General features: G+C 41.0%; 1 protein-coding gene across 3 annotated transcripts in view; it reads left to right on the top strand.

The window, feature by feature from the left end:
* DRAM1 (DNA damage regulated autophagy modulator 1) overlaps window positions 1–16231 on the top strand; it is a 40133-nt gene that overhangs the window by 7564 nt on the left and 16338 nt on the right. For all 3 annotated transcript variants that reach the window (XR_014313877.1, XR_014313878.1, XM_082739129.1), the window contains exons 2-3: window positions 8772–8839; window positions 10215–10357. Coding sequence is in view for 1 of the 3 variants with exons in the window: in XM_082739129.1 (XP_082595255.1) it covers window positions 8772–8839; window positions 10215–10357 (211 nt within the window). In the remaining 2 variants the exon portion in view is untranslated. The remainder of the gene's footprint in view (window positions 1–8771; window positions 8840–10214; window positions 10358–16231) is intronic.

Genomic DNA, 16231 nt, shown 5'->3' with positions numbered 1-16231 from the left:
TGGGGTCTGTGTGTATAAAGTCACATATTCTGACATGACGTTAATGACACCTCAGTCTTTACAATGGGTTGATTATTACTTCATAGTATCTCTAAACCACTGTATCATAAGGATGAAAAGGTGAGCTTTGCCGTCGAAAACTTTTAGCTAGAAAAGTATCATCCTTGAAATGAAAATTTAGAGCTTCACATTTTCTTCAAAAAAAAATTATCCAAATTATTTAATCCTAAGAAATGCATAATAAGAAAATTGAAGATCCCAAACTTTCACAGCTCAAAAATTAATTGAGGTGACAGATGCAGTGTTATTTGGTTTCTGAGTCAACTATAAATATGTGTAATTTCTCCTCTGTTTAAATTTTCCATTGTCATTGGATTACATAAATTTTTTTTCAAGAAAAATAAAATTGGGAATGTTTTTCTTCAGTTATTCCTACTTCTAAAAAGACAGAGTATTGCTCAAAAGTCTGTTGCAAGACTGACAGTTTTTAAATATAAGGTCTTAATTTCAACTTAAAAAAAAAAAAAAAGACTGTTCTACTCAGTGGTCCTCCTTACCTGACAGTAATTGCATTTCAGTCCCTCAGGTATCTGTGTTATAGACACAGTTCTTGCCAGGACATCTTATTATGGTTCCAGATGCGAACCTGGCTGTAGTTACATAGCACTTCAAACTCACATGGAAATAATATGTTTTCATAAAAAGAAATGTAAAATAGCACAGCAGGGAAGAGTTTCTAAGTTGTGTCCATTGAAATCAGACAACTCTAGGTGGATTGGCTTTGCCATGTACAGCCTGTGGCCTTGAGCGAATTACTTTTCTACGACTCCATTTCCTCATCTTTAGGATGAAGATACACTAAGTACTTGCCTTACAAAATTGTGAAGACCAAGTAAGATGTGCCTGGCTGAGCGTAAGGGCTGAGGAAATGTTAATTTTAAAATTTCTTTTGTAATATTAGCAGCCGTAGTCCAAGCGGGGTTGGTTTTCTAGAGACTTCTCTCAGAAAACTTTCTAAATGTGCCCTCTTATCACCTCCGGCTTCATTACCACCGTGGCCCCAGCCGCTGTCATCTCTTGACAAACTACTGAAATAGCTTCCTAACCGTCTCTCATTGGTCCACGCTTGCCTTTCTACAGCCTTTTCACAACATTCTGTAAAAACATCAATCAACTTCGTATCACTTCCCAATGCTTAGCCCTCAACGGCTTCCTATCATCTCAGAATGACATTCAGAGTCCTCACCATGACCCTGGGGCTCCCCCGAACTCCTCTCCCCATCTGTGCGCATATGAGCGTGCACATACACACACAAGACACTCTCTCTCTCTCTTGCTCACTCTTCTCCGGCCACACCCGCTTCCTTACAGTTCCTCTGATATATTGCCACCTTAAGGCCTTTGACTTTGCTGTTCCTCTGCTTATAAATTTCCTGGTCCAAATATTCCTCCTCATCCAGATGTCTGTTCAAGTCCACTTCCCAGAGTACCCTGTCTCAAGCGGGTGGCTCACCCTTCTCTGAGTCCTGTATCCAACTTACCTTTTCTTCACAGCATTCGTCATGCTGGACTCTTTTTTTGTATTGCCCTCCACAGATTAGAAGGGCCATGAAGGAGAGGCTTTTTCCGTGTTACCTGTCACTACATTCGCCATGCCTAGGTTGTGTTGAAGGCAGCCAGTAACTATGTATTGAGTCAACAGATCCTTGAATTTTGTGTTAGATATTAAGCTTCTTGAAGGCTAGTGAGTTGTCTTTTTGTCTTTGTGTCCCCATCACCTGGCACAGTTTCCAACACTTAACAATTAAGAAAAAAAGTTGTTGGGACACCTGGGTGGCTCAGTCAATTAAGCACCTGACTCTTGATTTTGGCTTGGGTCATGACCTCAGGATTGTGGGACCTAGCCTGGCGTCGGGCTCCCTGCTGGGTGTGGAGGCTGCTTGAGATTCTCTCTCTTACTCTGCCCACCAACCTGCCACCCCTGCCAATTTTTTTTTCTTTTTGTGAACAAAGAGGGAACTTGGACTGATAGAAAGGGGGGGCAATTTGCATATGGGTGGGGTGAGAATGGAGTGAGTTGTTTGCATTTATGAGTAGGAAATTATTTAAGTTTAAGTTTAAAAAAGGTTGATATAGATATATATATGGTGCTTCCCACTTCAGGAGAGTCATCAGCAAATGGAGCTGCCAAAAACTTAACCCTAATTAAAAGTATCTAATAAAGTATAATGGCTTTTTATTATCATACTTCTTCCCTTCCGTTTATTATATGTAAATATTGTGAAGATTAAGGAAATAACAGTCTCCCTTATTTTGGTACATTCAGTGTCTTCAGGTTCTAAGTCCTAATTAATTTTTCCAAGCAATGGGTCCAGAATTTTAGGACAATCTAACAAACCTCAGTCTGGGCAAGCAGATAATTTTGCATACTGTCAGCTTGTTGGACCCACCCTCCCCCATAAGCCATGACTCCAGGCTTTGGAATGATAAAATTACTTGTATCTAGTGATTTAGAGAATAGCATTCCATCAAGCTTATATTATCATGTAGGTCTTCTTTGCATTGTTTTCATTCCTTTGAGCATCAAATGATTATGCACTGGTGTAAAATCATAAATTAGTATGGAAAAGGATGTTAGACAACTTGGAATTTTCCATGGTGAACTTAGTTTGTAGAGATATAAGTGCAGGAAATACAGATGTAATTCGATTTCCTAAACACAATCCAACCCTAGAAACAACTGTCTATGAACAACAGCCTCAACAGCTTCTGAGACATGCAAATGAAAAATTACTTTCTATCTCTGTTGCAGTTTCCAAGAAGTGTGTTATTTATAAGGAGGCAAGTGAGGAGGTAGCGGGGGTGGGGGGGATGGGGCGGGGCAGAATCATGTTGCTTAAGCCATATGGTACAGAATCATGTGGTGGGAGTTGGGTGGGGAGACTCTTTTGCAAGGCTGGGAAGCAATTAGTTTCACCTCTTACTCATTCTCCAGTTTCCTGAATAAGCACCCAAGTATAGCTATGCCAACCAAATACTACTACCTCTGCCTTTGCACAGTGAGATCATTTAGTTTGAGCTTTAAAAAATAAAAATAAAAGGAGTCTATCTACAGCTTGGTAGCCCCTGGGTGTTGTGCTCATCTGGAATCCAATGTCAGGCAGAAGACGTGATGTGATATTTATTAATGATGTAACATATTAGCTCAGAGACTGAAAGACTTAAAAGAACATTTTAAGGTAAAAGAGCCTTTTCATTTTTATTGATGATAATGGGCAACCACTGCTATTCTTTTTTTTTTTTTAATTAAAGTATTAACATACAGTGTCATACTAGTTTCAGGTGTACGGTATAGTGACTCAACAGTTCTTTTTTTTTTTTTTTTTTTAAGATTTTATTTATTTATTTGACAGAGATCACAAGTAGGCAGAGAGGCAGGCAGAAAGAGAGAGAGGGAAGCAGGCTCCCAGCTGAGCAGAGAGCCGGATGCGGGGCTCGATCCCAGGACCCTGAAATCGTGACCTGAGCCGAAGGCAGAGGCTTAACCCACTGAGCCACCCAGGCACCTCTAGTGACTCAACAATTCTATACATTACTCAGTGCTTATCAAAATAAGTGTGCTCTTAATCTATTTCACCCATCCCCCCACTTACCTCCCTTCTGGCAACCACCAATTTCTTCTCTGTATTTAGGAGTCTGGTTTTTTGGTTTGGTTTGTCTCTTTTCTTTATTTGCTTTGTTTCTTAAATTCCATATATGAATGAAATCATATGGAATGTGTCTTTCTCTGTCTTATTTGTGTCACTTAGCATTATACCTTCTAGGTCCATCTGTGTTGTTGCAAATGGCAAGCTCTCATTCCTTTTAATGGCCGAGTAATATTCACCTGTGTGTGTGTAGCCCATATCTCGTTTATCTGATCAGTAGACACTTGGGTTGCTTCCATATCTTGGCAATTGTAAATAATGCTACAACAAACATAGGGTGCATATATTTTTTCGAATTAGTGTTTTCGTTTTCTTTGGGTAAGTACCCAGTAATGAAATTACTGGATTGTATGGTAATTCTATTTGTAAGTTTTTGAGGAACCTCCATATTGTTTTCCACAGTGGCTGCACCAGTTTACATTCCCACCAATAGTGCAAGAGGGTTTCCTTTTTTTCACATCCTTACCAACACTTATTTCTTGTCTTTTTAATTCTAGTCATTCTGACAGGTGTGAAGTGATATCTCATTGTAGTTTTGATTTGCATTTCCCTAATGATGAGTGATGTTGAATATCTTTTCATGTGTCTGTTGGCCATTTGTATGTCTTCCTTGGGAACCTGTCTATTCATGTCTTCTGCCCATTTTTAATTAGATTTTTTTCCCTTGGTGTTGAGTCTCTCTCTCTCTCTCTATATATATATATATATATATTTGTATTTGTGTTTATATTTATTCTTTATATATTTTGAAATATTAACTACTTACAGGATATATCCCATTCAGTAAGTGGTTTATTGATGGTTTCCTTTCCTGTGCAAAAGCTTATTTGGGAGTAGTCTCAAATGGTTTAATTTTGCTGTGTAAGAACTTCTAAAAAGTGTCACATCTTTATTTGCTGCTTGGAAAATTTTCCTAAATATCCTTGTGGAAGGGGTGCCTGGGTGGTTCAGTCAGTTAGTTAAACATCTGCCTTCAGCTCAGGTCGTGATTCCAGGGTCCTGGTATCCAGCCCCACATCGGGCTTCCTACTCAGCAGTAGGTAGCTCTTAAATATTTTGTTGATGGGCAGATACATTTCATGGTATTTGTGGAGCCAAATAAAAAAATTTTTTAAAAGATGGTTGCATTGAATCCAACAACTGGTTATGAATGCAGAACAGTAATATTTCCCCCCATTTTTCTAGTATAGTCATTGCTTATGTTATAGCCAAGTATAGGAATGTAGGCCCATTGGTACTCATGCACTGAGGGTAGGTGTTGTAGTCTCTAAGCCTGAAAGAAAATCAGATTTATTACGATCATCAGTATTTATCAAAAATATTTTACAATTCAGTTATGGCATTTGAAGAGTTATGAGGTCTTGCCTGGTTTACACTTTGGTGTAAACTGGTACACTGGTGTACAAGAAAGGCGTGCTGATCTCTTTTCATTACTGTTGTGGTTCATTGCCATGCTGAGCTGGAGCCAGCTGATAAGTGCAGCTGAGAACCAACTTTGTACATTTCTTCCCAATTCAGTGTTCAGCGACCTACATGTTGGCAGCTTGAGCTTTGACATGTTGGGAGCATTTACACCATGGAAATTGGCCTGTTCTACCAATCAGGCTCCCTCCAGAGCTAGCTGTTAAACATTTAGCAGCGCATCAGTGTTCATTCTCTTACCCTACCCACAGTCATTCCAACTACTCTGTTCTTGCCTTCTTTAGAGCTCACAAGAGGCAGGGAGGCCAGGGAGTCAGATATCTGGAGTATGTTAACAACAAAATTTAACTTTTTTTTTTAAGATTTTATTTATTTATTTGACAGAGAGAGAGATCACAAGTAGGCAGAGAAGCAGGCAGAGAGGAGGAAGCAGGCTCCTGCTGAGCAGAGAGCCTGATGCGGGGCTCGATCCCAGGACCCTGGGACCATGACCTGAGCCGAAAACAGAGGCTTAACCCACTGAGCCACCCAGGTGCCCCAAAATTTAACTTTTTAAATAACATTTTTATTGGCTTTATTCATGGATTCATGAATTGGGCAGCTTCCAGTCTAACAGACAGAAAGGAGCTCTGAGGAACTGTACAAAATGAAAGACTTTTATAGGCAGAAGGGAGCAGGGACAAGAAGTTGTACTCAGCAAAAAGCCAACTGATTACTGCAAGCTTACTTTCCCTACAGGGGGCAGGGTCCTATCAGACAGATTACATAACTAATGCTGATCAGATGATTCCTGATAGACTGGTTAAAGGTTCCATTTCCAGGAGAGCTGAAACTGTCATTAAGTCTCAGTTTGGTGAGTTGCAGCTTGGCTTAAGCAACTCCATTTTGGGTCTGTTGATTCATCTCTTTAATAACCCCATGACCTTGAACAAATTATGTAACCTCTCTACTACCACTCCCTTCCTTATTAAAATGGGGTTGCAATAAGTCCTCAAGGTTGTGAGAGTAAAATGAAATGATGTAGGGTAACCACCTAACAGTGCCTGGTATGTAGTAAATGCTCAATAACTGATATTACTAGGTGTGCTTTGTTTTTTTTTAATATTTAATTCATTTATTTGATAGAGAGATCACAAGTAGTCGGAGAGGCAAGCAGAGAGAGAGAGATAGAGGGACGCAGGCTCCCTGCTGAGCAGAGAGCCCGATGTGGGACTTGATCCCAGGACCCTGAGATCATGACCTGAGCCAAAGGCAGCGGCTTAACCCACTGAGCCACCCAGGCACCCCCCCCTTTTTTTAATTGCTAGTACCGAGTAATTCAACAAATAGATATGGAATGGCTATTTACAAAGTATTTTTGATTCTGCCTGCATGGTTTTATTTTATTTTAATTTTTTATTATTGTTATGTTTTAAGATGTTATTTATTTATTTGAGAGAGAGAGAGGGAGAAGGAGACAGACAGCATTAGCAGGGGGAGGGGTAGAGGGAGAAGGACAAGCAGTCTCCCCGCTGTGCAGGGAAACCTGAACTGAGTCTAGATCCTGGACCCTGAGACCATGACCTGAGTGGAAGTCAGATGCTTACCAGCCTGAGGCAACCAGGCACCCTATATGGTTTTAAATGTACAGATAAAGAAGAATAAAGCACGACCCTAAAATTCCGAGCTTGCAGATCACATGTTTGATGTCATGGGACTGTACATCTGGGCCCTTGACATATGTCCTGCTTTGCTATCCATGGGCAGATAGTTTCAGAGTCTGGTCAGCTTATTTCCTGTCAGGGCATCTTCTTCCCTCCAATTACTTACCTATTACTTACCTGTTCCCATAAATATCCTCACCCTTCCATTTCCTTCCTTTATCCACAAATAAGCAAACAATCTCCCTGGCATGTGGCAGGTGCTCTGGGGCCCGTGATCACAAGTACTCTTGCATGACTCACCTGAAAGCTGCCTTTTTATATCCCGAGGCCAAGAACGGAAGGCTTGATTTCTATGTGAGATTTAATCTTTGGGCAAAATTCCTCCTGAGGGTAAAAGCTGTCTCTGCTTTTCTCCATTTCTGGTTCCTGTCCCCTCCTCTTCCCCATATTGTGTTCAGAAAGACATCCCACACCTTGTGTAGCCTTTTCCTCCTCAACACTTCTTTGGGGAGAAAAATGGTTATTTGTAGGAGAAATGATAACGTGAAATTCGGAGGCCTTCAGATTCTTAAGGTGCAAATGCCACTGACTGAAATAGGAATAGAAGTGTTTGCTGTAAGGGGCAGCCTTATGCTCTTCAAATATTAAGTGTACATAAAACCAAAAGACTCCTGCTGTGTTCTGCACAATGGGCTTCTCATGGAATTCCTGAGATCATTTGAAGTATGCCTCTTCAACATGATCAGTGTTTCAATACTTAAATTTCAGAGCTGTTTTAAAATGGGGAAACACTTAAGAACGGGTATGAATTGTTTCACATTGAGAACTCTTTGGCCATCAGCTTTAAACTAATGCTTTATGGGAGCAACGTGATTATGTAAAAATGTAAACCTTGGTATGAATGAGTAGAAAACAACACATCAAACACTACTTTCTCATTTAATTATTTTTTTCCCAGCTCATTTAACTAATGAATTGATTAACTGCAACAGAAACTTGTCTTGTAGAAACTATTTCTTGTTAAAATACTTTATCATATACCTGATACCCTATTGCTTTCATAAAGTTCTACTAGGCATCAACGGTATTGCTCAGTTCCCTACCATCCTATTGTCAGCAGTGGAAACTCTTGTGGATAAATCAAATTATTAAAAAAATTAAATTATGTGTCTATGTATATTTAAAAAACAAATAGTTGCTTTTTCAAACTTGTTTTTAGACTCCCCCCCCCCCCATAAAATAGTCACATTCAATTCTTTTTCTTTCTTTTAAGGTTTTATTTATTTATTTGACAGAGAGAGACACAGTGAGAGGGAACACAAGCAGGGGAGTGGGAGAGGGAGAAGCAGGCTTCCCCCCTCAGGGAGCCCGATGCGGGGCTGGATCCCAGGACTCTGGGATCATGACTAGAGCCGAAGGCAGATGCTTAAGGACTGAGCCACCCAGGTGCCCCATCACACTGAATTTTTTTTTTTTTTAAGAATTTATTTATTTGTTTGACAGAGATCACAAGCAGGCGGAGAGGCAGGCAAAGAGCGGGGGTGGGGGGGTGGGGGGGTGGGGGGGAAGCAGGCTCCCCGCTGAGCAGAGAGCCCGATGCAGGGCTCTATCCCAGGACTCTGAGATCATGATCTGATCCGAAGGCAGCTGCTTAACCCACTGAGCCACCTGGCGCCCCTCACACTGAATTCTTAATGAGAATAAACACATCAAGTTTATTGGGCTCTATCATTTGAGAAACACCACAATCATTCACTTTAAATATTTCCTAGCTTTTTACAATGAAAAGATTTAAATGTAATTTCTCATGGTAGAAAAATGAGTTTAAGATTTTTCAGAGCCAAAATGAAAATATGTTAGAGTAAAATCAGACCAAGTCTTTGGAATTCAGAGTGGCTAAACACCCAGAAGAACCATCATATTAAAATTGCCAGATATATGCCTCCCAAGGGTCTGAACAGAATTCCCTTTTAATAATTTGGACATTTCTCTTTGCCAGTGATACAGGAACAACACCTCCAGAGAGTGGGATTTTTGGATTTATGATAAACTTCTCTGCATTTCTTGGTAAGTACACAATAATAATTATAAATTAATTAAAAATTCATAGTCTAAAGTGAAGCGAAATGTGTTGTTTACAGTTTGTATATCATTTTTTGTTATTTTTTTTTAGCAGGCTTTATTTTTCAAAACAGTTTTATGTTCACAGCAAAATTGAGCAAAAGGTAGAGATCTCTCATATATGCCCTGGCCCCTACCCAGTGTCCCCCACCCCGCAACTATCATCATCCCCCACCAGAGTTGTACATTTGTTACAGCTCCTCATCACCCAAAGTCCATAGTTTACATTAGGGTTCGCTCTTGGGGTGTATATTTTTTTTAAAGATTTATTTATTTATTAGAGAGAGTGTGTGTGTAAGGGTGCAGGCATACAAGTGGGAGGAGAGGCAGAGGGATAAACTTACACAAAACCCAGAAGCTAAACAGTAAGGCATTGACAGATTTAGTAGATTAAAAACATGGAAAACTTCTAAATGATGAAACATGCAAAAACAAAGCTGAAGATGGACCAGGAGAAAATTTGTAATATTTCTAGCAGACAGTAGACAAATGTGCATTATGTGTAAACAAACAACTGCAACTTAAAAACAAATAGACAAACTTAGGAGAGAAATCGGAAAAAATTTGAATGCAGTTTTCAGAAGAAGAAATGCAGATGACCAGCAGACATACTGAAAGTTGCTCAGTCTCACTAACCACCAGAGAAATGCAAACTAAGCCAACAGGTTGCCATTTCTCATTCATTGGATTAGCAATAATTAAAGAGACAAGGGCATGCAGCAGTTGCTTTCCAACTCTGCTGTGAGAGTATAAATGCTACAATACAGTGTTGGAACAATTTGTAGATACTTCTTGGCATTTTGATTGTGCATAGTTTTTGCTCCAGTAATATTACTTCTAGGGATTTGTCTTCCAGAAGCATTCTGAAAGCGTGCCAAGGACTTGTGTACTCAATCATGGAGCATTGTTTGTAATAGTGAAAACATAGAGACAGTGTAGAAGTCCAATATTAGGGAAATGATGAAATGTATACCATGAAGAGAACCCTAAAAACAATGAAGTAGACTTATTTGTACTGACATGGTAAGCTCTCCATGGTGATTTCCTTTATGTGAAAAAAAGCAAGTCACAGAATCCATGCACAGTAGCATTTATGTGAAAAGGATAAAAGGGCAAGTTGGAGTGTGTGTGTGTGTGTGTGTGTCCATCACACTTAGGAGAAAGTAAGAAGGAGTGAGGAAGGACTGGGTGGGTGAGTGGGAGACTTTGGCAGTTAGGAAATTGAAATGCAGACTTTACAAAAGCAAAGCAAAACTTTTCCTGTGTTTTCATTCTAAAAGGTCAAATCATAAAAATTCATCAAAGTCCCTTTCTTTTTCAGGGGCAGCCACCATGTACACAAGATACAAAATAGTAGAGAAGCAAAACCAAACCAGCTATTTCAGCACACCTGTTTTTAACTTGGTGTCGCTAGTTCTTGGACTGGTGGGATGTATTGGAATGGGCATTGTAGCCAATTTCCAGGTATGTCCCGAGGTGGGTTGTGTTCTTGGGGATGACGGAGTATGTGTGTCTGGAGGAGAGAAGCAAGAACACGAGAGGAATGCCTGTGTCAGTATCAAGTAGTTGATGCCTTTAGAAAAGTTGGGATAGTTTGCTTCTTAGACACATATCTTTCTCATTTGTAAGTCAGTGCTTACTGGGAGAGGCGGGGTGCATGTTTGCAGGGTTATGAGAAAGTGTATTTTGCTCCATGTTTATTAACATGGTTGTTGGGTTGGGAGAGCGACTTGAGTCATTGTTTCATTAAAAGTGTGAAAACATTTGGGGCACCTGGGTGGCTCAGAGGGTTGAGCCTCTACTCTCGATTTCGGCTCAGGGCATGATCTCAAGAGTCCTGAGACGGAGCCTGCATCGAGCTCCACGCTCAGCTCAGCTCTGCTCCTCTCCCTCGCTCCTCTCCCCGCTTGAGTGCGCACTCTCTCTCTCTCTTTCTCTCTCAGATAAATAAATAAAATTCTTTAAAAAAAAAAAGTGTGAAAATATTTGTGTGTATGAGCATGTGTGTTTCCCAACTCCCAAAACAGCATGTGATCTCTTCCTTTGGCAGGTGAGGAGATAGGTAATGGGGGTGAAATCGTTTAGGCAGGGTTACTCAACTCATTCATTACAGGGACAAAATAGGGCCCCAGTGGAGCAGATTCGCTTCTACGGTGACTCCTGTGGAATCAGTCTGCCAGATAAATTCTTACTGTGCGGTTTTACTCTCTGTGCTTGTTTTATTCTAACTCGTATTTTATTATAACTAGTGGACTCCTGTTCATCCTGAGGTCTCTTTCAGGAAAGCATGGGAATTGTCTGTCTTTGGAGAGATTATTCAATATTTTAAAAATATTTATTGCATTTTACATTTGTACTAGTTATAATAGTCCTTCCCCCCTAGGGCTAGTGAGGATTCCAGGAGCTGATGCACAGTAACCATCACTAACTGCCATAGGTGACAGCCACCGTGGCCGTCACCATTACAGGCTAACACTGCGCTGGTCTTGCTCTCTCTACTGCTATGTTTTTGTTGTTGTTTGTTTGTTTGTTTTTGTTTATTTGTTTTTTAAATATTTTATTTATCTGTCAGAGAGAGAAAGACACACAAGCAGTGGGAAGGAGCGGGGATCTCCCTGCTGAGCAAGGAGCTCACCCGGGACTCGATCCAAGGACCCTGACATTCTGACCTGAGCGGAAGGCTGACTTGACCAGCTGAGCCACCAGGTGTCTCTCTGCCACTGTTGTTTCTTTGTGGTAGCACAAAGGGAGTTCCAGCAGGAGGACTTTTGGTTCAGCCCAGGAGGACCCCTGTAACTTTTTTCCCCACCAGAAGCAGGTTGATCTTATGTGTTGCTTATTTTCACAAAAAGGTGTCCGCCTTGGCCGCCAGCCAGCTGCTAGAGCATAGGTACCCTGGCTGAAGCCGCAGCTCGGGCACTGCACTTGGTATTGATCCGCGAGGGTAATAACCTTGGGCCTCCACCGGTATCATGTGCTTTCCATCCAGCTGCTAGTGCCTGTGCCTGTCGGAAGCCTCCTGCATGAAGTCAGGAGAGTCACTGTCAGAAGGGTCTGTCCCACCTGCACATGTGCCCTCATAGAATCGCCTTTGCTGGGGGGCTGCCATCGTCCATAGGGGACATAGTACAGGTCTCTGGGAAACTCCGTGCCGGGTTGTGTGGGGTGACGTGGCAGACACTGTTCCTTACAGGGCGCCATTTCTCCAGGACCACCCACAGGGCAGGGATGGACTCTTGGGTCTCTGGGCTAACAGGTTTTCTTTTTTCTTTTTTCCTTTTTCTTCTTTTCTTTTCATCAGGGAGAAAGATTGGGTGCGGGGGTGCAGGTGGTGCAGAGGGAGAGGGAGAGAGAAAATCTCAAGCAGGCTCCAGGCAAGGCTCAGTCCCACGACCCTGAGATCATGACCTGGGCCTAAATCAAGAGTCCCAACTGAGCCACCCAGGCGCCCCACAAGTTTTAATTTTTGAATGTCATAAATCCACAATTACTGTTTCCTTGTTAACACTGAAAGGTAGAAAGGGGGAGAGGCAGAGTTGTAGCCTCCCTGGAGCAAGTATACAGGGCTTCAGGGAGGGCACTGTGAGAATAGATTTGCTTCTGGCTCCATTTCACTTTCCTACCCTCATGGTCCCTTTATGGTGAAATAAGACAGAGGCTGTAACACATGGGTGCAGGTGACATCGGTCACATGCCGGAGACTCTCTATTTTATGATTGCATGCATTTGGTTTTTCATGACAACCAATTTATTGAAAATTTCCTATGGGGCAGAATTTATGAAAACATTCAATGCTTTAACTTCTATCATCCCAGTAAGGACCTTAGAAGTCAGGTGATAGTATTTTCCTCATTTGCCAGAGGGCTTCATACTTGCCCAAGATTGTATGAGCACAGAAAGGCAGAAGTGGACCTTGAATTGAAGTCATCTGTCTAGAACCTGTGGGAAAAGAGTTAATTTCAATGCCAGAATGGGGAAACCTCTGAAAGAAAAAAATCAAGTACACACTTCACAGTTCTAGTACCGGAAAGCATGGCGGGAAGGAAAATGGAATTGGAGAGGCAAGGGGAAGATGTGGAACGATATAATTGTTTGTAGATGGTGGATATGAATTATTCAGTGGGTAAGAGTATATGGTACATGAAATCCTATCACCTTATTCTCCAAATAACTTGCGGGATGAGCAGAAAAGCTGTCAGCTTTTAAACCAGAAAGGGCAGATGTTATAAAGAACACTTGGAAGTCAGATTCATCAAACTTGTGGTTCTCTTTAAGGATTCTATGAAGTGATTACATCTTAACAAAAACCAGAAATAGGATCTTAAACTTTCCTGAGAGCACAGTGTTTGCCTTGTCATTGTTCCCATAAATAAATCTTTACAACTTCCTTGTTTGATATCCTGTAATTCCTTTCCAACATGCCCTGAGCAAACCAACTCTGAGCTGTTCCTTTCCCAGGAACTGGATGTGTGTGGCCAAGAGAGCTCTGGCTGTCTTGGGGTGGGGAGGAGTGAGAGGGGAGTGGGGGGAGGGGTGTGAGGAGTTGGGGGGTGGGGGTGGTTCTTGAGTAGGACCAAATTGCACTCATCAGATGTTCCAAGAGCTGTATCCTGAGCTGGTTGGGTGTGTCCCCACCAACCTTTCTCAATGCTTTACTTTCCTTCAAGAAGTTTTCCAAGGTTTAACCCTTGCAGTACTCTCGGTTTCTTTTTACTATCTTCTAAATTAACAGACTTTTGAAAAAAAGATCCAAAAAGGGTGCTGGGTTTTCATTTTTATCCTCTATCCAAAATTCATGTCTGATCTAAGAATCATTTCCCTTCGAAAAGACATCTATGATGAGAGAGCATGTACAGGGGAAAAGCACAGGCAAATACAACTCCTGCTGACTCAAGAACCTTCTGATCCAATAATGTCAGGGTTAATGTGGGGGTCGTGAATTTGCAGATGGAAATACTAAAGGGTATGTTGGATCAGAGGAGGTTAAGGAAGCAAATTCCCTGATTGTGCATTTGGAGGAAACAGAGTATATACATTCAGGATGTTAATTTACTTAGTGTAAAAAAAAAAAAAAAAAAAAAAAAAAGCCTGTGGAAAACATCAAGAATCTCAGAACGTTATTCCTGAAAATGACTCATTAGCAGAGGTTGCCTTGCCTTTTGTTCCTTTTCCTTTGCCCAAATGTGCCTAACATTCAAAGGGGGGAAAAAGATCTGTGTTTTCATTCTTTTATTTTATTGGTTTAATATTGGTTTTATATTTGGTGTAATGCTGTTGGCTTAATAATTTTTCCCCCATTTTACTGAGGTGTCTTTGACATATAAACTTGTGTTAGTCTAAGGTATGTAACATAGTGATTTGATACATGTAGATATTGCAAAATGATCACAATAAGCTCATTAACATACATCACCTCACATAGTTACAGTTTTTTTTTTCTTGTGATGACAACTTTTAAAATTTACTCTCTTACCAAGTTTCAAATATAAAATATGGCATTGTTAACTGTGGTCACCACACTCTATGTTACATCTTCAGACCTTATATCTGGAAGCTCAGTCTTTGATCTTTCCCACATTCTCCATCCCCACCCCCTACCTCTCACCTCTGACAACCACTGATCTGTTTTTTGTATCAATAAGTTCAGTTTTTCATTTTTTTTTTAAGATTCCACATCTAAGTGAGACCATACAGTATTTGCCTTTCTCTGTCTGACTCATTTCACTTAGCATAATGCCCTCAGCATCCACCTATGTTGTCACAAATGGCAAGATTTTTTTCTTTTTCATGGGCGAATAATAATCTGTGTGTGTGTTTCACATTTTCATTATCCGGTTGTCCCTTGACAGAAACTCAGGTTGTTTCTATGTCTTGCCTATTGTAAATAATGCTGTAGTGAACATGGGGGTGCAGTTGTTTTTTTTGAGATAGTGATTTCATTTCCTTTGAATTATTGCTATTTTTCATTGTAGTAAAGTACATATATAACATAAAATTGATCATCGGAGGGGTGCCTGGGGGCTCAGTTGGTTAAGCATCCGCCTTTGGCTCAGGGTCCTGGGATCGAGCCCTGTGTGGGCCTCCCTGCTGAGCAGGAATCCTGCTTCTTACCCTTTTCCCTCGCACCCTCAGGCTTACTCTGTCTCACTCTCCAATAAATAAATAATATCTTTTTTTTTTTTTTTTAGATTTTATTTTTTTGACAGAGATCACAAGTAGACGGAGAGGCAGAGAGAGAGAGAGAGAGAGAGAGAGAGAGAGAGAGAGAGAGAAAAGCAGGCTCCCTGCTGAGCAGAGAGCCCCACGCGGGACTCCATCCCAGGACCCTGAGATCATGACCCGAGCCGAACCCACTGAGCCACCCAGGCGCCCATAAATAATATCTTTTTAATAAATTGGCCCACTGAGCCACCCAGGCGCCCATAAATAATATCTTTTTAATAAATTGGCCATCTTAACCATTTTTAAGTGTATAGTTCAGTGATTTTTTTTAACTCCTTAAGTACTTAAAGACATACAAATATTTTAAAGGGCATAGAATGTATTTTATTTATCATATGTAATTTTCCTAAATCTATATGCCCCTGTTAAGTATCCTGGGAATACAGAATCTATACCTAATAAGTGAGCAATTGATATTACATGTTGTAGAATGTTAATACAGCCTTATTTTATTAGAACAGAAATCAAGCAGTGGGTTTTCCCCATTGTTGCGAGGTTTGATTCCAGAAATAAGTTTCCTTAGAACATAAGTTTGACAGCTTAACAATAACCCACAACCCTCGTGATCTCAGGGTCCTGGGATTGAGCCCTGCATCGGGCTCCCTGCTTGGCGGGAGGCCTGCTTCTCCCTCTCCCACTTCCCCTGCTTGTTTCCCTCTCTTGCTCTGTCTGTCTCTGTCAAATAAATAAAATAAGTAAAATCGTTAAAAAAAAGAGAAAAGAAGTTTGACCCAGGGTCCTGGGATCAAGCTGGGTGACTCAATCAGTTAAGCGTTTGCCTTCAGCTCAGGTCATGATCCCTGGTCCTGGCATTAAGCCCTGCCTCAGGCTCCTTGCTCAGTGGGGAGCCTGCTTCTCCTTTTGCCTGCTGCTCCCCCTGTTTGTGCTCTTTTTTCTCTCTCTCTGTCAGATAAATAAGTAAAATCTTACCAAAAAAAAAAAAAAAAAGAAAGAAGTTTGAAAGTTTTTTTTTTTTTTTTTTAATCTTCCTTTCCCTTGTGGACATTAAAGATTTGATATCTGTGAGCAGATGGAGAACACCTTGGTTCTGGGCAAGCCTGGGTGGCTCAGGTCAAAGAAAATCTGGGAGGGACAGGGTATGGATAGTGAGTTAGG

The sequence above is a fragment of the Mustela nivalis genome (genome assembly GCF_964662115.1).
Source record: "Mustela nivalis genome assembly, chromosome: 7".
NCBI classification, from domain to species: Eukaryota; Metazoa; Chordata; class Mammalia; order Carnivora; family Mustelidae; genus Mustela; species Mustela nivalis.
The sequence above is the reverse complement of the archived record's forward strand: the minus strand, read 5'-3'. Positions and strand labels throughout refer to the sequence as shown.